At 32.7% G+C, this 24,425-nt stretch overlaps 8 protein-coding genes across 8 annotated transcripts in view; 7 read left to right on the top strand and 1 right to left on the bottom strand.

Annotated features, from left to right (window-relative positions):
- LOC139773410 (uncharacterized) overlaps nucleotides 1-24,425 on the bottom strand; it is a 511,404-nt gene that overhangs the window by 208,746 nt on the left and 278,233 nt on the right. The window lies entirely within an intron of this gene.
- Nucleotides 307-2,151, top strand: LOC139773405 (uncharacterized). Its single transcript, XM_071707840.1, has 3 exons — nucleotides 307-1,753; nucleotides 1,879-1,965; nucleotides 2,044-2,151. The coding sequence occupies exons 1-3, from the start codon at nucleotides 698-700 to the stop codon at nucleotides 2,149-2,151; spliced, it is 1,251 nt and encodes a 416-aa protein (XP_071563941.1). The 5' UTR covers nucleotides 307-697.
- On the top strand, nucleotides 7,696-9,639 carry LOC139773401 (uncharacterized). The gene is made up of 3 exons (XM_071707832.1): nucleotides 7,696-8,921; nucleotides 9,047-9,133; nucleotides 9,212-9,639. The coding sequence occupies exons 1-3, from the start codon at nucleotides 7,866-7,868 to the stop codon at nucleotides 9,317-9,319; spliced, it is 1,251 nt and encodes a 416-aa protein (XP_071563933.1). The 5' UTR covers nucleotides 7,696-7,865; the 3' UTR covers nucleotides 9,320-9,639.
- Nucleotides 10,167-11,621, top strand: LOC139773450 (uncharacterized). The gene is made up of 3 exons (XM_071707881.1): nucleotides 10,167-11,219; nucleotides 11,345-11,431; nucleotides 11,514-11,621. The coding sequence occupies exons 1-3, from the start codon at nucleotides 10,167-10,169 to the stop codon at nucleotides 11,619-11,621; spliced, it is 1,248 nt and encodes a 415-aa protein (XP_071563982.1).
- LOC139773444 (putative gustatory receptor 28a) lies at nucleotides 12,277-13,980 on the top strand. Its single transcript, XM_071707877.1, has 3 exons — nucleotides 12,277-13,510; nucleotides 13,637-13,723; nucleotides 13,794-13,980. Exons 1-3 carry the CDS (start codon nucleotides 12,452-12,454, stop codon nucleotides 13,896-13,898), a joined length of 1,251 nt encoding a protein of 416 aa, XP_071563978.1. The 5' UTR covers nucleotides 12,277-12,451; the 3' UTR covers nucleotides 13,899-13,980.
- On the top strand, nucleotides 14,213-18,276 carry LOC139773423 (uncharacterized). Its single transcript, XM_071707857.1, has 5 exons — nucleotides 14,213-15,366; nucleotides 15,516-15,610; nucleotides 16,762-17,869; nucleotides 18,015-18,101; nucleotides 18,172-18,276. The coding sequence occupies exons 1-5, from the start codon at nucleotides 14,278-14,280 to the stop codon at nucleotides 18,274-18,276; spliced, it is 2,484 nt and encodes an 827-aa protein (XP_071563958.1). The 5' UTR covers nucleotides 14,213-14,277.
- Nucleotides 18,657-20,053, top strand: LOC139773440 (uncharacterized). The gene has a single exon (XM_071707871.1). The coding sequence runs from the start codon at nucleotides 18,892-18,894 to the stop codon at nucleotides 19,960-19,962; it is 1,071 nt and encodes a 356-aa protein (XP_071563972.1). The 5' UTR covers nucleotides 18,657-18,891; the 3' UTR covers nucleotides 19,963-20,053.
- Nucleotides 21,337-23,000, top strand: LOC139773438 (uncharacterized). The gene is made up of 3 exons (XM_071707870.1): nucleotides 21,337-22,556; nucleotides 22,700-22,786; nucleotides 22,846-23,000. Exons 1-3 carry the CDS (start codon nucleotides 21,492-21,494, stop codon nucleotides 22,909-22,911), a joined length of 1,218 nt encoding a protein of 405 aa, XP_071563971.1. The 5' UTR covers nucleotides 21,337-21,491; the 3' UTR covers nucleotides 22,912-23,000.

Below are 24,425 nucleotides of genomic sequence, written 5' to 3'. Positions count from 1 at the left end.
GGAACCGCAGGTTCGGACATTTGGTTCACGCACTCGGTCGAGCGGCCGGTGGTGCGAAGCTACCATCCGTGGGATTATGCCTGAACGCCTCTAAGGCCGTATCCTCTCTAGTCAAAGGTGGCAATGATATCTCTAGGAGTCTCGTGTTTATTTCTTTGTAAGACTAATAGAATTAAATCTCGAAGAGTTGCGATATAAAGACATCAATCTTATTTGGATAAAAATGTAAAATTTAAAAACAATTGGTTTTTGTTAATGGATCCTTGAAACAGCCATTGACTATCCACGTGTACAGTACCACGTGCAATCTATGTCTTGCGCTTCATGTATGCACGCATTGTCATAGCAATGTATTATTCATATTGTCATAGCAATAATACATAATTTCTTTATATTCTGGGTTCTAATGGTAAAAAATGTCGATCGAAGAGACTATGAAGTAACCATGGTTGCTTCACCACTAACAAGTGACCTATTGTGTCCTCATACAACTGACACTCTTACAGTTTTAAATTTAAATTCGGTACGAATAGATCGACAATGAAGAGTGCATGATGGTATACACATTTATTGTAAAAATACAAACTCTAAAGCCGTACCAAGAATAAAGCTCTCTCAATCATGTTCTACTTGGTGCTAAAGTGCACCTGTATAATTAATAATTCTTAGGCTGTTCTTCAATGATTCTCCACTAATTATGTTTAGCTTGTTGTCGAAGTTGCAAGAACGAGTCAATGCCAAAATATGGAAAAGATGGCAATTGTTCAACGCCATGGATTTTAAATCGTTGATGTATCCCTCATTTACTTTTTGCTACATTCTTGGAATTTTTCCGTATAAGATCAACGCTTCGGCCTTCGAGATTTCCAAACTACGTTACATTCTTTCGACCGTCGTTATGTGTGTTTGTCTTATTGGCTTGCTGAGCAGTCTCTATGTGCTGGACATTTGTGGAATCCCGAAGTCGACGGGTGTACCCAGGACTCTTGAGCGTAATTGCTTTTGCATACTCACTGGTTTTGTAGCGATCGTTACGCACATTTTGAGTGGTCCACGAATGCGTTTGCTTCAAACCATAATGGAAATCTCTTGGAAATTTCCTTCGGAGTCATACCAGAAGCTATCCAGACTAATTCACGCCAAGGACATCTTAGGTTCCTTATATCTAGTTATAAAAATATCGGTATATTTCAAGACAAATAACCACATTATAATCAAGATTTTCATAGCATACGTTATTCTGGTAATATTTCACATGGATATGCTGTATATGAATTGTGTTTGTGTACTAAAAGCTTGTTTCAAGCAAATCAGTGATAATCTGGACCATATACGGGACCACATGATGAATGATGAGGTGTATCATCTCGATCGGATGCATTACAAACAAAGAAGTCCAGTCTTGCTAATCAAACTAAAGGCCTTGCAGAAGCAGCATCAGATGATTAGTAACGCAGTGCAGATGATGAATATGATTTTCAGTTTGCAACTGCTCGCTACCATAATTCTGACTTTCATCGAAATCACTTTTCATATTTACTTTCGTATACTGCATTGGCAAAAGGACACGTTCACGATCATGGTAGACGACGATTTTTATGAAGTTTTCCTGACGATGGCCGTACCGTATTATTTTACAAAAATAATGTTGATAGTGTGGGCCTGTGAGACCAGCAAGAATCAGGCTCTGCAAATTGGTACCACTATTCATGACGTATTTAATAGTACTGGCGATAATGAAATCAAGAGCGAGGTAATAAAATATGTAATTTAATTTGTACAATTTTTAAATGAGTGTGCTAATGCAAGTTTTATACATAAATCTAAATTTATATCTTCCAATTTTGTTATTAAATAATTTATGATCTGACGTTGCAGTTGCAATTGTTTTCCTTGCAAATTCTTCACCGCAAAAATATGTTCTCCGCGATGGGTCTTACTGTAGACGCAAGACTTCTCACTGCGGTAAGCTATCGATCATATACTATCATATATTTATAAGTATTAAAAGAAATTATTTCATCTTCTTGATTTTCTTTTTAGATGGTAGGTAACATCAGCACATATTTATTAATCTTGATACAATTTTTAAACATGAAACATTTTTGCGCTAAAGAAATCGCCACAAATGTTACAGAAATAATTCAATGAAATAAAATGTATAATGGAATGAGTAAATATCTATTTTAGTAGTAAAAACATTATCTCCTTTATTATAATATTTTAGTAAAGTATGGCCACGCAATATTGATAGCATTACTGCGATGTATTATATATATTTATATATATACTTGCATACATACACTAGTATATGCACATATGTACGGTGTATATAAGACAGAGACACACCTTAAATTACTTGTATATTAATATCTTGTTACAACTTAACGTGTTTTACTTCTTTAAATGTAACGTGTAAAATGTAACACACATACGAAAATAATTGATATTAAAAGTACTGATCTGTGTAAATACTGTGCAGTCATTTCCTGTTTCATGAATGTATATGCGATTTGACGAGTCGCAGTAATTATACGTCGTTTCTTTGTGCACGGAAAGTGGTGCAAATATTTTTATTAACATTATTTTATTTTTATATCTTCTTAATACTACTTTTTTTAAATTTAATAATTACTGACAATTGCTCTAATAATATATTTTTAATCGTAAATTTACTAAAATGGGCTAAGCTTTTAATTGTATATACCAGACATTATGAAGACGTAATAATTGTCGATCGAAGAGAGCACCATGGTTACTTACTACTAACAAATGACACCAGTGTTTTTAACGCAGCAGCTCTTCTCAGTTTTAAATTGACACTCTCTGTCAGCCATATCTCTTGAGCGGCACCTATCACGAGCAAAGAATTCCATTTCTACTGATGGAGATTATAGCTTTTTAAATACGTGAACTAGATTGCATGTCCTATTTATATTCAGCGAGTTCAAAACTGCGAACAATTGCTGCATCGAATGACATAAGGCTAAAGGGATATTTTGTTAGACGTTAAGTAACGATTAAATAACCATAGTGTTCTTCGATGGGTAACTGTATTCTCGAGATACAACGCGTAGAATAATGATGTGTAATTGACGCGACCCATCAAATTATATATGCAAACATGAAATACAGATAATATCGACTGCACAATATCCACGTGGACAAGTAATTCTCCAAGATATTCTAGTTTCCCCTTCTTCGACTTTTTGCTTTAAAAATTCATATTTTATCTGCGTGTACAGAATGTCTGATGATGTTTTATCTTTATGACACAAATTTGAAATCTATTTTTTATTTTCTACGTACAATCTAATTTTCTTTATACAAATATCGAATCACAGTTCTTAAATTAATCATTTAATCTGCTTTAAGCATAGTTACTATACATATCTAATTTCAATAAGAAATAATGTAAAAGAAATAAGAATATGAAAAGCATTTAATTTAATTAAAGCACTATATAGCATATATATTCACAAAATATCGCAAAGAAGCGGAAAGTAAGTGCTAATAATCCGATTGAAAAATATCTTACCATGAGTCTAACAGCAACATTTATGTAAAATAAAAAATTTGACTTTCAATTTCTGACTTTACATCAGCATGAGGTGTATTTACTATGACTTTCATGTACCTACCTCCAATACAAATATATATAATGAAAAATTGAGAAATATGCTTGATAATGCTTCTTCGTTTTGTACAAGTTCTAGATGCGCAAGATTATAAATATGACACAGCAGCATATCATTAACTTTTGCGTGCTTCGGAAGTGATAAGAAAAAAGCAATAGTTACATTATAACTTACAATTTCCTGAACATTGTTTTGCTACACGACGCAATAATTGTTGGCAGTTCTAACATTAAACCTGTCTGGTGTAGACTGCGAGACGTTTATGTCGGTTTACAAATTCGCCGTGAAAACAGAAATAGAATCACGCTTGAAAAAGAAATTTTTTTAAACACGTTGATACCAAAGTGAATTAATAACGTGTTTAATATTTTATAAATTATAGTCTACAATTTATATTGTCGTTCTCCGCTTAAGCGAACATGTTCAATTCGTCATTGAAGTTCCAAGGATTCAAAGAAAAAAGAAAAGGAAAAATATGGCAGTTATTCCGCGCTACGGATTTTGTGTCGTTGATGTATCCGTGCTTCTGGTTTTGCCGCATTCTGGGAATATTTCCATACAAGATCAACGCTTCGACCATCAAGACTTGCAAACCACGCTATATTCTATCGACCCTCATTATCTGCGTTTATTGCATCCTCGAATCAATAAATATCTACAACATGAATAATTCTAAAAATTACGTACTTGAAAGCGACGGGAAACTCGGTTTATCTAAACGTAACTTCAGCCACATTATCGGTAGTTTCACAGTAATCACCACATTCATTTTGAGTGGACCACGAATGCGTTTTCTTCAGACCTTATTGGAGCTCTCTTTGAAATTACCTCCAAAATCATATCAGAATTTATCTAGACTGATCCATGCCAAGGACATTATTGGAATCCTTTTTATAGTCGTGAGAGTGGTATACATTAGCGGGTTGCACTTGGGTGTCTTCCGCCTTTTTTTTATATTTTATGTAACCTCGCTGGAATTCGTAATGGATATGCTATATATGAATTGTGTTTGCATATTAAAAGCTTGTTTCAAGCAAATCAACGACAATTTGGCGAATCTGCGAGAACTCGTGACGAATGGTGAGCCATATCGCTTGAGCGGCACCTATCACGAGCGAAGGAGTGCATTTATATTGACAGACATCTTAAGTTTGAAAAGGCAGCATCTAGCAATCAGCGGCGCAGTACAGACGCTAAAAATGGTGTTCAGTTTGCACCTTCTTTCTACGATACTTATGACTTTCATTCAAATCACCTTCAGCCTGTACAATTATTTAATGCACATGCATGAAAGTGTACCTATGGACAATCTGGAAAAACAGAGGTTTTACGGGGTCTGCATTTCATTTGTAACATATTATTCCGTAAAAATTGTGTTAATAGTATGGGCCTGTGAAACCGGTAAGAATCGAGCTATGGAAATCAGGAGCACCGTTCACGACGTGTTCAACAGCACCAGCAATCAGCAAATAAAATATGAGGTAAATAAAAAGTATTTACCAACTTTAATGACATATTTTATATATCTTTCTGATTATAATGTGCCGCGTACGCTAATGCGATTTCTAATGTAGTAATTTAACAGATTTATATAGCTACACGTCTCTCAATCCTATATTTAACAATTCTTTGATCTGACGTTGCAGATGCGGCTATTTTCCTTGCAAATATCGCATTGTGAAAATGCGTTCTCCGTAAAGGGGCTTACTGTGGACGCAACGCTCCTCACTAAGGTGAGTGATCAATCATTTGCTTTCATTAAATAAGTGTAGATATGTTTAGCTATGTTTCATGGTATTGTTGTTTTAGATAGCAGGTAGCATTGCCACGTATTTAGTAATTTTAATACAATTTCTGTTTATGTCGAATTCTTGCGATGGATAATCTGTAATAGATGTAATTTAGTCAACAAGGAGATATATATGATCGAACATAGAAGAGATATTTTAAATATACTTATTTTTATGATTGTAAGTAGAATATTGTTGTGAGTAGTCTCCCGTGATACTTTATGCTTGTAGAGGTGTTACGTAAATATACATATATGTATAGAAGAACTTGAAAATGTTATATCACATACGTGTTAATAATCAATTGGAAACAAATATGTTTTATTTATTTAAGTGTACAGTCAGACCGTGTACGTGAAACACGCATATCTAAGAAATATTTGGAATTATTAAAAATATCATAAAATCTAATTTCTTAATCTTAAAATTTCTGATATGTATATTTTTTGATATGTATAAGAATATGTATAATTAATATATTAAAATCATAAAATTATCATAAAATTAATTTTCGGATGAATCGTTGCTCTGTAATGACTGATACTTAAATAATGTACAAATGAGTAAAGAAAAAGTTACTTTTTTATTTTATTGATGTTATATTGATGGCGGTATTAATGTGACGATTCAGGGATAAATGCAATCTTGCGAAATTTAAATTATATCTTAACATTCTGCGCTGCGAGCTGAAAGACATGTAATGTTTAGCCATTTTCTTCGTTGTTATTATAGAATGCCTTTTTTCTTATATTTGCCAAGTACCTATCTATTATGCAGAATTGTACTTTTTTATTACTTTGTTATTATCGAATCATAAAGTTTCTCTCATATCTGACAATTCGAAAGTAACATGTCAATAACTTTCTCAAATGTTATACATAAGTGATGAGACAATTCATCCACATTTGTAGCTCGGAATTTTTAATATAAAAAAGTGCACGAATCTTTTGCGTGTATTTTTTGAATCGTCTGCGGACTTGTAAATATTTATCGCTTCAGTATTGTAGGAAGTAATTAAAAACCTTGGTTGTTGTAGCCATAAGCTAAGTAAAAACTGACTTGCAATATCAGGGAACTTGTAAGAAAAAAATATCTTACTAGTCATAATAAAACAACAGATACGATGCTTATTTGTTTCTTCTGTTATATAATTCTGATATTTTATAACAGTATTATATGTGTATACGGAAAAAATATAAGTATAAATGATTACGTATTTATATAAGACACACAAATAAACATATACGTATAATAAAAATATAATTTTCGGTAACATTTTAAGCAGTTTCTTTAAAAAAAATATATATATATATGCACTATACATTTTTTATTTAAACGTAATATAATGAAATTTTGTTGAGACATAATACGTTCAATACATTGTCGCAATGGTAAAGTTCAAGCTTTTTGTCCTTTTATTCATCGTTGAAGTATAAAGAATTAATCATTTTAGGATAATTTATTGTTTGTAGACTATAATGTATCTCTCTCTCTATTAAGAATTTTATTCAGATGAATAAATCGATTAATTCTAATCTAGCTAATAGCATTGTTATTGCATTATAATATAGTTGTTCGTAATAATATACATTTGTTACGTACATTCTCGCAGTGGTATCAGTATTTCTGAAAATGTATGCAATGTAATTAAACAATATTTGCATGTACAATATTTATGCGCGCGCTCACCACGCTAACAAACAACGTGTTTAGACAAAGTATAATTTATTGTATTGGAATAAACACGCAAAAATATTTGTAATTCATAATTATTTAGTCTAAATTGAACTAAGAAAATAAATATTTATAATTACATTTTGTATGAGTAAAAATAAATATAAATATTTTTTTATTCTAAATAACATATTTGTGTATATTTATAATTAAACATGTGTGTACATTTGTGTGTGTTTATTTCTTTGTAAGACTAATAGAATTAAATCTCGAAGAATTGCGATATAAAGACATCAAACATTTTATTTAGAGAGATAACAAAGTAAAATTTAAAAACAACTGGTCTTTGTTAATGGATCCTTGAAACAGCCATTGACTATCCACATGCACAGTACCACGTGCAATCTATGTCTTGCGCTTCATGTACGCACGCATTCATATTGTCATAGCAATTATACATAATTTCTTTATATTCTGCGTTCTAATGGTAATAAATGTCGATCGAAGAGACCATGGTTACTTCACGACTAACAAGTGACCTATTGAGTCCTCACAACTTGACACTCTTGCAGTTTTAAATTTAGATTCGGTCCGAATAGATCGACAATAAAGAGTGCATGATGATATACACATTTATTGTAAAAAGACAAACTCTAAAGCCGTACCAAGAATAAAGATCCCTCAGTCATGTTCTACTTGGTGATAAAGTGCATCTGTATAATTAATAATTCTTAGGCTGTTCTTCAATGACTCTCCACTAATTATGTTTAGCTTGTTGTCGAAGTTGCAAGAACGAGCCAATGCTAAAATGTGGAAAAGATGGCGATTGTTCCACGCTACAAATTTTGAATCGTTGATGTATCCCTCATTTACCTTTTGCTACATTCTTGGAATATTTCCGTATAAGATCAATGCTTCGGCCTTCGAGATTTCCAAACCACGTTACATTCTTTCGACCGTCGTTATGTGTGTTTGTCTTATTGGCTTGCTGAGCAGTCTCTATATGATGGACATTTGTGGAATCCCGAAGTCGACGGGTGTACCCAGGACTCTTGAGCGTAATTGCTTTTGCATACTCAGTGGTTTTGTAGCGGTCGTTACGCACATTTTGAGTGGTCCACGAATGCGTTTGCTCCAAACCATAATGGAAATCTCTTGGAAATTGCCTTCGGAGTCATACCAGAAGCTATCCAGACTAATTCACGCCAAGGATATCTTAGGCTCCTTATATCTAGTTATACACATATCGATATATTTCAAGACAAATATCCACATTATACTCAAGATTTTCGTAGCATACGTTATTCTGGTAATATTTCACATGGATATGCTGTATATGAATTGTGTTTGTGTACTAAAAGCTTGTTTCAAGCAAATCAGTGATAATCTGGACCATATACGGGACCACATGATGAATGATGAGGTGTATCATCTCGGTCGGATGTACTACAAACTAAGAAGTCCAGTCTTGCTAATCAAACTAAAGGCCTTGAAGAAGCAGCATCAGATGATTAGTAACGCAGTGCAGATAATGAATATGATTTTCAGTTTGCAACTGCTCGCTACCATAATTCTGACTTTCATCGAAATCACTTTTCATATTTACTTTCGTATACTGCATTGGCAAAAGGACACGTCCACGATCATGGTAGACGACGATTTTTATGAAGTTTACATGACGATGGCCGTACCGTATTATTTTACAAAAATAATGTTGATAGTGTGGGCCTGTGAGACCAGCAAGAATCAGGCTCTGCAAATTGGTACCACTATTCATGATGTATTTAATAATACTGGCGATAATGAAATCAAGAGCGAGGTAATAAAATATGTAATTTAATTTGTACAATTTTTAAATGAGTGTGCTAATGCAAGTTTTATACATAAATCTAAATTTATATCTTCCAATTTTGTTATTAAATAATTTATGATCTGACGTTGCAGTTGCAATTGTTTTCCTTGCAAATTCTTCACCGCAAAAATATGTTCTCCGCGATGGGTCTTACTGTAGACGCAAGACTTCTCACTGCGGTAAGCTATCGATCATATACTATCATATATTTATAAGTATTAAAAAAAATTAATTCATCTTCTTGATTTTCTTTTTAGATGGTGGGTAACATCAGCACATATTTATTAATCTTGATACAATTTTTAAACATGAAACATTTTTGCGCTAAAGAAATCGCCACAAATGTTACAGAAATAATTCAATGAAATAAAATGTATAATGGAATGAGTAAATATCTATTTTAGTAGTAAAAACATTATCTCCTTTATTATAATATTTTAGTAAAGTATGGCCACGCAATATTAAATAACATTACTGCGATGTATTATATATGATATTTATATATATACTTGCATACATACACGTAAGCTAGTATATTTAATATGCACGGTATATATAAAACAGAGGCACACCTTAAATTACTTGTATATTGACATCTTGTTACAACTTAACATGTTTTACTTGTTTAAATGTAACGTGTAAAATGTAACATACGAAAATAATTGATATTAAAAGTACTGATCTGTGTAAATACTGTGCAGTCATTTCCTGTTTCATGAATGTATATGTGATTTGACGAGTCGCAGTAATTACACGTCGTTTCTTTGTGCACGGAAAGTGGTGCAAATATTTTTATTAACATTCTTTTATTTTTATATCTTTTTAATACTACTTTTTTTAAATTTAGTAATTACTAACAATTGCTCTAATAATATATTTTTAATCGTAAATTTACTAAAATGGGCTAAGCTTTTAATTGTATATACCAGATATTATGAAGACGTAAATAATTGTCGATCGAAGAGAGCACCATGGTTACTTACTACTAACAAATAACACCAGTGTTTTTAACGCAGCAGCTTTTCTCAGTTTTAAATTGACACTCTCTGAGTGTAGATCAATGAAACGCCTATGTCAGTTAACGCATTTGTTAAATAGAACTTAAAGGCTACACTCAGAAAAAATCTCGCAAAAAAATTATACTAAAGTATAATAATTAATCATTTTTGTGTAATCTACGATATAAATTATCGTATTCATATTTCGCTGATAATGTCCAGTTCAACAACAAAATTTCAAGGACGTGCCAAATATAAAATATGGAAAAAGTGGAAGCTGTTCCACGCTACGGACTTTCAATCGTTGATGTATCCGTGCTTCATCTTCTACAGTGTTCTCGGAATATTTCCGTACAAAATCAACGGTCGAACCTTCGAGACTTCCACACCGCGTTACATTCTATCAACTGTCATTATCTGTGTCCTCTGCATTTATGAGCTAGGAATGCTTTATGAGATTGACATTGCTAGAACGATCAAATTCAAAGGCATAACTAAGACTCTTGAACGCAACTGCTTTTACATACTCAATGGTTTTATAGCGGTTGTCACGTACATTTTGAGTGGTCCACGAATGCGTTTGCTCCAAACCATAATGGAAATCTCTTGGAAATTGCCTTCGGAGTCATACCAGAAGCTATCCAGATTAATTTACGCCAAAGACATCTTAGGTTCCATATATTTAGTTATACAAATATCGATATATTTCAAGACAAATATCGACATTACACTCAAGATTTTCGTAGCATACGCGTTTCTGGTAATATTTCACATGGATATGCTGTATATGAATTGTGTTTGTGTACTAAAAGCTTGTTTCAAGCAAATCAGTGATAATCTGGATCATATACGGGACCACATGATAAATGATGAAGTATATCATCTCGGTCGGATGTACTACAAACTAAGAAATCCAGTCTTGCTAATCAAACTAAAGGCCTTGAAAAAGCAGCATCAAATGATTAGTAACGCAGTGCAGATGATGAATATGATTTTCAGTTTGCAACTGCTCGCTACCATAATTCTGACTTTCATCGCAATCACTTTTCATCTTTACTTTCGTTTACTGTATTGGCAAAAGGACACATCCATGATCATGGTAGACGATTTTTATGAAGTTTACTTGATGATGGCCGTAACGTATTATTTTACAAAAATAATGTTGATAGTGTGGGCCTGTGAAACCACCAAGAATCAGGCTCTGCAGATTGGCACCACTATTCATGACGTATTTAACAGTACTGGCGATAATGAAATCAAGAGCGAGGTAATAAAATATGTAATTTAATTTGTACAATTTTTAAATGAGTGTGCTAATGCAAGTTTTATACATAAATCTAAATTTATATCTTCCACTTTTGTTATTAAATAATTTATGATCTGACGTTGCAGTTGCAATTGTTTTCCTTGCAAATTCTGCATCGCAAAAATATGTTCTCCGCGATGGGTCTTACTGTAGACGCAAGTCTTCTCACTGCGGTAAGTTATCGATCACATCCTATCATATATTTATATATAAGTATTAAAAGAAATTATTTCATCTTCTTGATTTTCTTTTTAGATGGTGGGTAACATCAGCACATATTTATTAATCTTGATACAATTTTTAAACATGAAACATTTTTGCGCTAGAGAAATCGCCACAAATGTTACAGAAATAATTCAATGAAATAAAATGTATGAGTAAATATCTATTTTAGTAGTAAAAATATTATCTCCTTTATTATAACATTTTAGTAAAGTATGGCCACGCAATATTAATAGCATTACTGCGATGTATTATATATATTTATATGTATACTTACATACATACACGTAAGCTAGTATATTTACATATGCACGGTGTATATAAAACAGAGACACACCTTAAATTACTTGTATATTAACATCTTGTTACAACTTAACGTGTTTTACTTCTTTAAATGTAACGTGTAAAATGTAATATACGAAAATAATTGATATTAAAAGTACTGATCTGTGTAAATACTGTGCAGTCATTTCCTGTTTTATGAATGTATATGTGATTTGACTGGTCGCAGTAATTACACGTCGTTCCTTTGTGCAAATATTTTTATTAACATTATTTTATTTTTATGTCTTCTTAATACTACTTTTTTTTAATTTAATAATTACTGACAATTGCTTTAATAATATATTTTTAATTGTAAATTTACTAAAATAAGCTAAGCTTTTAATTGCATATACCAGACATTATAAAGGCGTAATAATTGTCGATCGAAGAGAGCACCATGGTTACTTACTACTAACAAATGACACCAGTGTTTTTAACGCAGCAGCTCTTCTCAGTTTTAAATTGACACTCTCTGAGTGTAGATCAATGAAACGCCTATGTCAGTTAACACATTTGTTAAACAGAACTTAAAGGCTACACTCAGAAAAAATCTCGCAAAAAAAATATTATAACTAAAGTATAATAATTAATCATTTTTGGACAGTGTAATCTACAATATAAATTATCGTATTCATATTTCGCTGACAATGTCCAGTTCACCAACAAAATTTCAAGGACGTGCCAAATATAAAATATGGAAAGAGTGGAAGCTGTTCCACGCTACGGACTTTCAATCGTTGATGTATCCGTGCTTCATCTTCTACAGTGTTCTCGGAATATTTCCGTACAAAATCAACGGTCGAACCTTCGAGACTTCCACACCGCGTTACATTCTATCAACTGTCATTCTCTGTGTCCTCTGCATTTATGAGCTAGGAGTGCTTTATGAGATTAACATTGCTGGAACGATCAAATTCAAAGGCATACCTAAGACTCTTGAACGCAACTGCTTTTACATACTCAGTAACTTTATTGCGATCGTTACATATATTTTGAGCGGTCCTCGAATGCACTTGCTCCAGACCATAATGAATGTCTCTTCGAAACTGCCCCACAATTCGTATCGAAAACTATCCAGATTCATCCACGCTAAGGATATCATCGGCTTCCTTTATTTAATCATGAACGGGATATTCTATTATTCCACGTTGGATTTCGATACGTGGTATAAGGCTTTTGTACCGTACACTAATCTGCTGATATTTCAGATGGATATGTTATATATGAATTGCGTTTGTATATTAAAAGCCTGTTTTAAAAAAATCGACGACAATTTGAAAGATCTGCGAGAGCTTGTGGTGAACGACGAGCCGCACCTCCTGAGGCGAATCTATCACGAGCATAGAAATCCATTCCTACTAATGGAGCTCAAGGCTTTAAAGAAGCAGCATCTAGCGATCAGCGACGCAGTACAAATGCTAAACATGATTTTCAGTTTGCAGCTCTTGGCTACTATAATTATGACTTTTGCCGAGCTCACCTTCCAACTGTACTTCTACATTATGCATTGGAAAATTGGCATGTTAATGAGTAATCTGAGCGACTCGATTTATGATGTGTATTTGATGGTGTCTATGACATATTATTCTATAAAAATGATGTTGATCGTATGGGCCTGTGAGACCGGTAAAGACCAGGCCATGAAGATCAGCATCACCGTTCATGATCTGCTGAACAATACTTCAGATGACCAAATCAGAGACGAAGTAATTAAAATAATAAAATGTTATTTCTGTTTGTTTGTGTGTGAAGATTTTCTATTTGTTATTACACCTTTTTATACATAAAGTTTTACAACCTATTTAATAATGTCATAATCTTACGTATTGCAGTTGCAAATGTTTTCCTTGCAAATACTGCACCGCGAAAATGCATTCTCCGCAAAAGGTCTCATTGTGGATGCTACTCTTCTCACCGCAGTAAGTGAGCAATTACTTGATTCTTAATTAATTGTATGCGTATTGTTTACTTTCATAATTCTGATTTTAGATAGTGGGTAACATAACTACATATCTGCTGATCTTAATACAATTCTTAATTACCTCACATACTTGCAATGGAAAGATAGTAAATAATGTCACACAGATAATTTAATTACAAAAATATTAATTAATAATTATTATATTATTAAGTTGAAATATTGTTCACATTTTAACGTTACGAAAATATGTGTATATATAAGCTTTTAATTGTATATACCTACCAGACATAATAAAGAAGTCATTGTCGATCGAAAAGCACCATGGTTACTTTGCGACCAACAACTGACTACTTAAGTGTTATGATGTAGATGAAGCAATAGCTTGCAGTTTTAAACTGAAACTCGCCGGGTGTAGATCGACGAAATCCATTTCATTTTAAACAAACTAATTAGAAAACTATTGCTATACTCAGAAAAAATTCTCGTACTGAAGTTCATGTTAATGTTAAAGTGCGATTAATAATTTTTCAACAATATAATGTAGAATGTTATATGCATATACATTGTTGTCTTATTAATAAATTGATTAATCCGTCATTGAAGTTCCAAAGACACGCCAAGTGCAAAATGTGGAAAAAATGGCAGCTCTTTTACGCTACGGACTTTCAATCGTTAATGTATCCCTGCTTCGTTTTCTGTAGCGTTCTCGGAACATTTTCGTATAGGATTAACGTTTCGATCATCGAAACTTCAAAACAGCGCTACATTCTGCCGACCGTCGTTCTTTGTGTCTTCTGTATTTACGAACTAGTAGTGCTCTATATGATTAATATTGCTGGAGCAATAAAACTCAGAGACATGCCTAAGACTCTCGAGAATAACTGCTTTCACGTACTCGGTATTTTTATCGTGGTTGTTACATATATTTCGAGCGGTACTCGAATGCACTTGCTTCAAACCATAATGAATGTCTCTTCAAAACTGCCCCTCAGTTCATATCAAAAACTATCTAGACTGATCCACACCAAGGACATTTTGGGTTTCTTCTTTCTAGTTACGATATCGGTGTATTATTATTCCAACTTAAATTTTGATAGCTGGTACAAATTTCTTGTACCGTATATTTTTCTGCTGGTGTTTCAAATGGATATGTTATATATGAATTTGGTTTGTATATTAAAGACCTGTTTCAAGAGAATCGACGACAATCTGATAAATCTGCGGGAGCTCGTCGTAAACGATGAGCCTCATCTTTTGAGGCGGATCTATCATAAGCATAAAAATCCATCCCTGCTAATGGAACTCAAAGCTTTAAAGAAGCAGCATCTGACGATCAGCGACGCAGTACAAATGCTAAACATGATTTTCAGTTTGCAGCTCCTGGCTACTATAATTATTACTTTTGCCGAGCTTACTTTTCAACTGTACTTCTACATAGTACATTGGAAAATTGGCATGGAAATGAACAATCTGGGCCATCTGATTCACGATCTGTTTTCAATAATGACTATAACGTATTACGCTGTAAAAATAATGTTGATAGTATGGGCCTGTGAGACCGGTAAAGACCAGGCCATGAAGATCGGCATGACCGTTCACGATTTGCTTAATAACTCTTCAGATAAACAAATCAAAGACGAGGTAATTAAAAAAATAAAATTTTATTTCCATGTTTGTCTAAAGATATTCCGTTCATTAATGTAACTTCTTATATGTAAAATTTAGAGTTAATAACGGTTTTACAATCCTGAATTTTTTAAAACTAAATTATATAATCTTATGTTTTGCAGTTGCAGCTGTTTTCCTTGCAAATACTGGACTGCGAAAATGCGTTCGCCGCGAAAGGTCTCATTGTGGATGCTACTCTTCTAACTGCGGTAAATAAGTGATTATTTATTTCTTAATTAATAAAATGTATGTTATTTACTTTCATAATTTTGATTTTAGATAGTGGGGAATATAACTACATATCTACTAATCTTAATACAATTCTCGATTGCCTCTCATATTTGCAATAAAAAAGATAGCAAATAATGTCACATATAATCTAATCTAAGAAGATATAAAATCTAATTAAGAAAGATATATTAATTAATAAAAGAAATATATTATTAAATAGTTAAGATACTCTTCTTTTCTTAACGTTATAAAAATGTTTGTAGATATACATATGTATATGTACAGAAAAAACTTTATATTACGCATATACAACATTTATTTATAGAAATAAGGTTTTAATATCTTATTGTTATTATTTTTTTATCTTTAAGTTAAACAATTACATATTAATTTATGAAATTATCGGAGTAATTTTTACATCATGATTAATTGTTAATGTCCATCTCATATTTTCACACTTTAGTACTGAAGACAATTGTAAGTCAAAACGTTTATCTTATAGCTTTTCTATTTGTTAATAAACTTTGTTATTAATATAATATCTTTTATTTAGCTCGTATCGTTAGCCCATTATTCCCTCGTATTGCATCGTAATACTCTATTCTTGAATTTAAATCAAAATAATGTTAAATAATTGTCTTAGACACATCCTATAGATTAAAAAATATAAACATATTAAATCTTGTAAGCAAGATATATTGAATAACTGTTATTAAAAGTACTGACTGTGAATTCTGATTAAAAGTACTCACGGCGCTGTGCGCTCGGCCGATAGCACGCGCTTGCAGTGGGGAAAACGGTACCGCGATCTGGTCTCTGCTAATAATAAATTTTTAATCGCAAGTTTATTAAAAATGAGCTAAGCTTTTAATATTGTATATACCAGACATTATGAAGACGTAATAATTGTCGATCGAAGAGCACCATGGTTACTTACTACTAACAAATGACACCATTGTTCTTAACGTAGCAGCTCTTCTCAGTTTTAAATTGACACTCTCTGAGGGTAGAACTGTATCAATAAAACGCCTATGTCAGCTAACGCATTTTTTAAACAAAACTTGAAGGCTATATTCAGAAAAAATCTCGCAAAAAAACTTATATACTAAAGTATAATAATTAATCATTTTTGAACAGTGTAATCTATGATATAAATTGTCGTATTCATATTTCGTTGATAATGTTCAGTCCGTCAACAAAATTTCATGAACACGCCAAGTATAAAATATGGAAAAAGTGGAAGCTGTTCCACGCTACGGACTTTCAATCGTTGATGTATCCATGCTTCACCTTCTGCAGTGTTCTTGGAATATTTCCGTACAAAATCAACGGTTGGACCTTCGAGACTTCCAAACAGCGTAATATTCTATCAACCATTATTCTCTGTGTTCTCTGCATTTACGAGCTAGTAGTGCTCTATGAGATTGACATTGCCGGAAAGATCAAATTCAAAAGCATACCTAAGACTCTTGAACGCAACTGTTTTTACATACTCAGTAACTTTATTGCAATCGTTACATACATTTTGAGTGGTCGTCGAATGCACTTGCTCCAGACCATAATGAATATCTCTTCGAAACTGCCCCACAGTTCGTATCAAAAACTATCCAGATTCATCCACGCTAAGGATATCTTCGGCTTCTTCTATTTAGTCATCCACGTGATATTCTATTATTCCACGTTGGATTTCGATACTTGGCATAAGGCTTTTGTACTGTACATTGCTCTGCTGGTATTTCAGATGGATATGTTATATATGAATTGCGTTTGTATATTAAAGGCCTGTTTCAAAAGAATCGATGACAATTTGAAAAATCTGCGAGAGCTCGTGGTGAACGGTGAGCCGCACCTCCTGAGGCAAAGCCTCTATCACGAGCATAGAAATCCATTCCTACTAATGGAACTCAAGGCTCTAAAGAAGCAGCATCTGGCGATCAGCGATGCAGTACAAATGCTAAACATGATTTTCAGTTTGCAGCTCCTGGCTACTATAATTATGACTTTTGCCAAGCTCACCTTCCAACTGTACTTCTACATTATGCATTGGAAAATTGGCATGTTAATGAGTGTAGATCTTATCGACCCGATTTATGATCTGTTTTTGATGATGTCTATAACATATTATTCTATAAAAATGATGTTGATAGTATGGGCCTGTGAGACCGGTAAAGACCGGGCTATGAAGATCAGCATCGCCGTTCATGATCTGCTGAACAACACTTCAGATGACCAAATCAGAGACGAAGTAATTAAAAAAATTAAATGTTATTTCTGTTTGTTTGTGTGTGAAGATTTTCTGTTTGTTATTATACCTTTTTATATATAAAATCTAGCAGAGTTAATAAAGTATTACAACCTACTTAACAATGTCATAATCTTACGTATTACAGTTGCAGATGTTTTCCTTGCAAATACTACACCGCGAAAATGCATTCTCCGCAAAAGGTCTCATTGTAGATGCTACTCTTCTCACTGCAGTAAGTGAGCAATTACTTGATTCTTAATTAATTATTTGCGTATTGTTTACTTTCATAATTCCGATTTTAGATAGTGAGTAACATAACTACATATCTGCTGATCTTAATACAATTCTTAATTACCTCACATACTTGCAATGGAAATATAGTAAATAATGTCACACAGATAATTTAATTGCAAAATATTAATTAATAAAATAAATATATTATTAAATTATTATTATTATTATTACGTAATAAATGTATTATTATTATATTATTAAGTTGAGATACCCCCATGTTTTAACGCTGTGAAAATATGTATATTCATATATGTGTGTACAGACTAAACTTTATATCATGCATATACGATTAAAATGTAGAGTTTAAAAATGATTGGTCATTACTAATGGATCCTTAAGACAGCCGTGGATAGTATGCAGTCTATGTTTCATACTTCGTTACGCACGCATGATTCATGTGCCATTACACATAATTTCTTTATGTTCTGCGTCCTAATGGTGACAAATGTCGATCGAAGAGCGCCATGGTTACTTCATGACTAACAATAAGTGACCTTTTGAGTCCTGTAACATTTGACACTCTCGCAGTTTTAAATTTAAATTCGGTATGAATAGATCGACACTGAAGAGTTCATGCTGATACACATACTCGTTATAAGAAAACAAAGAATAACCCAAAGAATAACCTAACCAAGAATAAAGCTCTCTCAATCATATTTTACTTGGTGATAAAGTGCATCTGTAGTAATTTATAATTATTAGGCTTCTTCAACGACTCTCCATTAATTATGTTCAGCTTGTTGTCGAAGTTACAAGAAGGAGCCAATGCCAAAACGTGGAAAAGATTGTTCCACGCCACGGATTTCGAATCGTTGATGTATCCCTCATTTACCTTTTGCTACATCCTTGGAATATTTCCGTATAAGATCAATGCTTCGGCCTTCGAGATTTCCAAACCACGTTACATTCTGTCGACGGTCGTTATGTGTGTTTGTCTTATTGGCTTGCTGAGCAGTCTCTATATGATGGACATTTGTGGAATCCCGAAGTCGACGAGTGTACCCAAGACTCTTGAGCGTAATTGCTTTTACATACTCAGTGGTTTTGTAGCGGTCGTTACGCACATTTTGAGTGGTCCACGAATGCGTTTGCTCCAAACCATAATGGAAATCTCTTGGAAATTGCCTTCGGAGTCATACCAGAAGCTATCCAGACTAATTCACGCCAAGGATATCTTAGGCTCCTTATATCTAGTTATACAAATATCGATATATCTCAAGACAAATATCCATATTATACTCAAAATTTTCCTAGTATACGTTATTCTGCTGGTATTTCACATGGATATGCTGTATATGAATTGTGTTTGTGTACTAAAAGCTTGTTTCAAGCAAATCAATGATAATCTGGAGCATATACGGTACCACATGATGAATGATGAGGTGTATCATCTCGATCGGATGCACTACAAACAAAGAAGTCCAGTTTTGTTAATCAAACTAAAGGCCTTGAAAAAGCAGCATCAAATGATTAGTGACGCAGTGCAGAGGATGAATATGATTTTCAGTTTGCAACTGCTCGCTACCATAATTCTAACTTTCATCGAAATCACTTTTCAACTCTATTTTCGTATGGTGCATTGGCAAAAGGACATATCCGTAATCATGTTAGACGATGATATCTATAAAGTGTTGTTGATAATATTCATAACGTATCACTTTACAAAAATGATGATGATAGTGTGGGCCTGTGAGACCGCCAAAAATCAGGCTCTGCAGATCGGCACCACTGTTCACGACGCGTTTAACAGCACCGGCGATAATGAAATCAAAAGCGAGGTAATAAAATATGTAATTTAATTTGTACAATTTTTAAATGTGTATGCTAATGCAAGATTTATACATAAATCTAAATTTATCTAAATTTATATCTTGCAAATCTGTTATTAAATAATTTACGATCTGACGTTGCAGTTGCAATTGTTTTCCTTGCAAATTCTTCATCGCAAAAATATATTCTCCGCGATGGGTCTCACTGTAGACGCAAGTCTTCTCACTGCGGTAAGTTATCGATCATATGTTTATAAGTATTAAAAAAAATTAATTCATCTTCTTGATTTTTTTTTTAGATGGTGGGTAACATCAGCATATATTTATTAATCTTGATACAATTTTTAAACATGAAACATTTTTGCGCTAAAGAAATCGCCACAAATGTTACAGAAATAATTCAGTGAAATAAAAGAATGTATAATGGAATAAGTAAATATCTATTTTAGTAGTAAAAATATTATCTCTTTTACTAGAATATTGTAGTAGAGTATAATCACATAATGTTAATGGCTACTACAATGTTTTTATATACACATACATATATACATACATATATATATATATATATATGACATAAAAATGAAACAGGTAATGTTTTATATATATATATATAAAACATTACCTGTTTTATTTTTATGTCTTCTTAATATTAGTTTCTTAAATTTTAATAATTGCTAATAATAAATTTCTAATTGCAAATTTATTAAAATGAGCTAACAAGCTTTTAATTGTCAAGTAAATAGAAAACGTGCCAATGTACGCTCGAGCTGGATTTGTTGTGCCTAATAATATTTTTCGCGTAAATTTATGTATATTTTTCGCTTTGCAAATCACACGCGGTCTACTGTCTATCTCGGAACGCAGTCTGAAGTTGAAGCTACAATCGCATAATTAAATTGATAATCAATTTAATAACACTAGTATTAATACGCATCTTTAGAAAATATGTTGCGAAAAATATCACACCAACCAAGATTCGAACCTGGACCTCCCTAGTATCCGGGACGGACGTCTTTACCAATTCGACCACTGACAACGGCATGTGAAGATATTTATCACAGTAAATTATAAATATTAAGGAGAATGTCTTTTAAGACAAACGTGTATAAATGATATTGAGTCATAACCGTTATGATAACAATCAAATAAATAGAAAACGCGCTAACATATTTTCTATTTATTTGATTGTTATCGTAACAGTCATAACTCACTTAATATGATTTATACACGTTCGCCTTAAAAGACATTATTTTAATTGCTTGTACCATTATAAAGAAAACGTAATAATTGTCGATCGAAGAGCACCATGGTTACTTATTACCAACAAATAATACCAGTGTTTTAACGCAGCAGCTCTTCGCAGTTTTAAACTGAAACTCTCTGAGTGTAGATCAACGAAAAGTCTTAGTCTGTCAGTTGATGCATTTGTTAAAGAGAACTTAAAGGCTACACTCCAAAAATATCTCGCAATAAAACTTGCACTAAAGTATAATGGTCTATCATTTCTGAACAGTGTAATCTATGGTATAAATCGTCGTATTCATATTTCGCTGATAATGTCCAGTTCATCAACAAAATTTCAAGGACGTGCCAAATATAAAATATGGAAAAAGTGGCAGCTGTTCCACGCTACGGACTTTCAATCGTTGATGTATCCGTGCTTCACCTTCTGCAGTGTTCTCGGAATATTTCCGTACAAAATCAACGGCTCGACCTTCGAGACTTCCAAACAACGTTACATTCTATCAACCGTCATTCTCTGTATTCTCTGCATTTACGAGTTAATAGTGCTCTATGAGATTGACATTGCCGGAACGATCAGATTCAAAGGCGTACCTAAGACTCTCGAACGCAACTGCTTTTACATACTCAGTAGCTTTATTGCGATCGTTACATACATTTTGAGCGGTCCTCGAATGCACTTGCTTCAGACCATAATGAATGTCTCTTCGAAACTACCTCTTAATTCGTATCAAAAACTTTCTAGACTGATTCACACTAAGGATATCGTCGGCTTCTTCTGTCTAGTCACGCACGCGATATTCTATTACTCCACGTTGGATTTCGATACTTGGCATAAGGCTTTTGTACCGTACATTACTCTGCTGACGTTTCAGATGGATATGCTATATATGAATTGTGTTTGTATATTAAAGGCCTGTTTTAAGGAAATCAACGATAATCTAGCGAATTTGAGGGAGCTCGTGGTGAACGATGAGCCACAACTTGTGAGGCACATTTATCACGAGCACAGAAATCAGAATCCATTCCTGCTGCTGGAACTTAGAGCTTTGAAGAAACGTCATTTGGTAGTTAGCGACACCGTGCAAATATTGAACATGATTTTCAGTCTACAGATCCTCACTACTATAGTTATGACTTTTGCCGAAATCACTTTTCTACTGTATTTCTATATACTGCATTGGAAAGTTGGCACATTAATGAGCAATCTAAATTCTGAATTATACGATGTAGTATTGGTATTTTCTATAATATATTATAGTATCAAAATAGCGTTGATTGGATGGGCTTGTGATACAGGCAAAGATCAGGCCACGAGAATCGGTACCACCATTCACGAAATACTTAACAGCACTATGGATAAACAAGTCCGAGACGAGGTAAATAAAAAAAATTTATTTGCACATTTTTGTGATAATCTCTGTGTGTTAATGAGAATTTTTATAGATTAAATTTAATGCAGTTAATAATCATTTCCCAGTTCTACATTTACACAACTATTTTATAATCTGATGTCTTGCAGTTGCAGCTGTTTTCCTTGCAAGTATTACATCGCGATAATACATTTTCCGCCAAAGGTCTTATTATAGATACAACGCTTCTCGTTGCGGTGAGTGAACGATTATTTGTTTTGTATATTGTATATTATTTATATGATTTTTATTTTAGATAGTGGGTAACATTACTACGTATCTATTGATTTTAATACAATTCTTAGTTGCTGAGCAGATTTGAAGTGAAAAAGATAGCAAATAATGTTGCATAAAATTAATGTAATTAATTAAATGTAATTAAAAGAAAATATATAATTAAATAAAAGAAAATATTTTTAAATATTAAACGTATTCTTTTTAATACTTTTTAGTACTTTTTGTGTACATATATGTGTGTATATGTTTTTGTTTCATCAATGCCTTGGGCGATTAGTGGAAATTTAACGATAAATGCAATTAATTTAGCGATTAATGCAATTTATTTTATAATTAAAAAATTAATTTAAGAACAGTTCGTTAAATATTTCTTTGTATTTTAAGCTCTATTTATTAACAATGATTAAAAAAAATTTCATTGAAATATAATGTGATTGATGAATTATCGTTATAACATTTATACCTTTTGCCATCGCGTTCTTTTGTTGCTACTGAAATGAAAAAGATCAGCTATCTTGCACATATAGTCTATAGATTACTACATGTTAAAATTTTCACTAAGAAGAGTACGTCGATTAGTTTTAATCTAGATAAGTAGTTAAATTAGTCCTAATCGATATAATAGCACTTACCTCGCATTCTAATTTCAATTTATTAATATTACATTTGTTAAGAGCATATATGCTTTCTACATGGATGTCATTTCTCAAACCACGGGGAATGCAATTAGTAATACTTTACAATATAAAAGAAGAATTAAGTTTAATTTGTTATATTTTAATAAACTTACAAAAATAACTTATAATTACAATAAACTGCATAAAGTTCATAAAATAAATATTGATCACAATGTATTTTAATCGAGATAAAAGTGTCAATGAATATTTTTACATTAAAAATTATGATAAAATATATAAAAAGTTACAAATTTTAAGTATCGAATTGTAATACAAAGAGCATCCTGCAAAAATTCTCTATGTATAATATTTGTACCGTATAGAATATGGAGAATGGAATGTGCATAATGATTAAAATTATAATGGAATTTAATCATTATTAGAATTGTTATTAATGTATTTTTACGAATTACTGATCTGCGTATATAATAGTAAGGGGTGAACTCCTTCTTTTGTGTATGGATACAAGAGTTGACATATTGTTGATATGTCACAATAATTATACATTATTGCATTATATAGTGATATGTACGCTGCGCTCAAAGGGTGACAAATGACGATCGGAGAGCGTCATGGTTACTTCACAACTAACAAATAACTCTGAGTCTTTTATCCCATTATTCAATGCAGCAATTCGCAGTTTTAAGCTTAAATTCACCAGGTGTAAATCGGCAATGAAGAGTATATAGCGCATTCGTTGCAGAAAGATAAATTTAAAGTTTATGTACTTAGAAAAGAAGCACTCGCAGATCACATTCACTAAAATGCATTGATAAAGGAATTAATTTTTAAACTGTATAATTAACGGCTTATGTTAGATTGAGAGAGAGAGAGAGAGAGAGAGAGAGAGAGAGAGAGAGAGAGAGAGAGAGAGAGAGAGAGAGAGAGAGAGAGAGAGAGAGAGAGAGAGAGAGAGAGAGAG

This window comes from Temnothorax nylanderi, unplaced genomic scaffold (assembly GCF_030848795.1).
Source record: "Temnothorax nylanderi isolate EJ_2023f unplaced genomic scaffold, tnyl_v1.0 TNYL_tig0061_pilon, whole genome shotgun sequence".
NCBI lineage: Eukaryota > Metazoa > Arthropoda > Insecta > Hymenoptera > Formicidae > Temnothorax > Temnothorax nylanderi.
This window is presented reverse-complemented; position numbering and strand designations above follow the sequence as displayed.

Excerpts from the sequence above, each read along its gene's own strand:
- LOC139773405 (XM_071707840.1), top strand. The coding sequence starts at position 698 with ATGTTTAGCTTGTTGTCGAAGTTGCAAGAACGAGTCAATGCCAAAATA. Across the intron at positions 1,754-1,878 it reads ATAATGAAATCAAGAGCGAG|TTGCAATTGTTTTCCTTGCA; the intron begins GTAATAAAATAT and ends CTGACGTTGCAG. Across the intron at positions 1,966-2,043 it reads ACGCAAGACTTCTCACTGCG|ATGGTAGGTAACATCAGCAC; the intron begins GTAAGCTATCGA and ends TTTTCTTTTTAG.
- LOC139773401 (XM_071707832.1), top strand. The coding sequence starts at position 7,866 with ATGTTTAGCTTGTTGTCGAAGTTGCAAGAACGAGCCAATGCTAAAATG. Across the intron at positions 8,922-9,046 it reads ATAATGAAATCAAGAGCGAG|TTGCAATTGTTTTCCTTGCA; the intron begins GTAATAAAATAT and ends CTGACGTTGCAG. Across the intron at positions 9,134-9,211 it reads ACGCAAGACTTCTCACTGCG|ATGGTGGGTAACATCAGCAC; the intron begins GTAAGCTATCGA and ends TTTTCTTTTTAG.
- LOC139773450 (XM_071707881.1), top strand. The coding sequence starts at position 10,167 with ATGTCCAGTTCAACAACAAAATTTCAAGGACGTGCCAAATATAAAATA. Across the intron at positions 11,220-11,344 it reads ATAATGAAATCAAGAGCGAG|TTGCAATTGTTTTCCTTGCA; the intron begins GTAATAAAATAT and ends CTGACGTTGCAG. Across the intron at positions 11,432-11,513 it reads ACGCAAGTCTTCTCACTGCG|ATGGTGGGTAACATCAGCAC; the intron begins GTAAGTTATCGA and ends TTTTCTTTTTAG.
- LOC139773444 (XM_071707877.1), top strand. The coding sequence starts at position 12,452 with ATGTCCAGTTCACCAACAAAATTTCAAGGACGTGCCAAATATAAAATA. Across the intron at positions 13,511-13,636 it reads ATGACCAAATCAGAGACGAA|TTGCAAATGTTTTCCTTGCA; the intron begins GTAATTAAAATA and ends TACGTATTGCAG. Across the intron at positions 13,724-13,793 it reads ATGCTACTCTTCTCACCGCA|ATAGTGGGTAACATAACTAC; the intron begins GTAAGTGAGCAA and ends TTCTGATTTTAG.
- LOC139773423 (XM_071707857.1), top strand. The coding sequence starts at position 14,278 with ATGCATATACATTGTTGTCTTATTAATAAATTGATTAATCCGTCATTG. Across the intron at positions 17,870-18,014 it reads ATGACCAAATCAGAGACGAA|TTGCAGATGTTTTCCTTGCA; the intron begins GTAATTAAAAAA and ends TACGTATTACAG. Across the intron at positions 18,102-18,171 it reads ATGCTACTCTTCTCACTGCA|ATAGTGAGTAACATAACTAC; the intron begins GTAAGTGAGCAA and ends TTCCGATTTTAG.
- LOC139773440 (XM_071707871.1), top strand. The coding sequence starts at position 18,892 with ATGTTCAGCTTGTTGTCGAAGTTACAAGAAGGAGCCAATGCCAAAACG.
- LOC139773438 (XM_071707870.1), top strand. The coding sequence starts at position 21,492 with ATGTCCAGTTCATCAACAAAATTTCAAGGACGTGCCAAATATAAAATA. Across the intron at positions 22,557-22,699 it reads ATAAACAAGTCCGAGACGAG|TTGCAGCTGTTTTCCTTGCA; the intron begins GTAAATAAAAAA and ends GATGTCTTGCAG. Across the intron at positions 22,787-22,845 it reads ATACAACGCTTCTCGTTGCG|ATAGTGGGTAACATTACTAC; the intron begins GTGAGTGAACGA and ends TTTTTATTTTAG.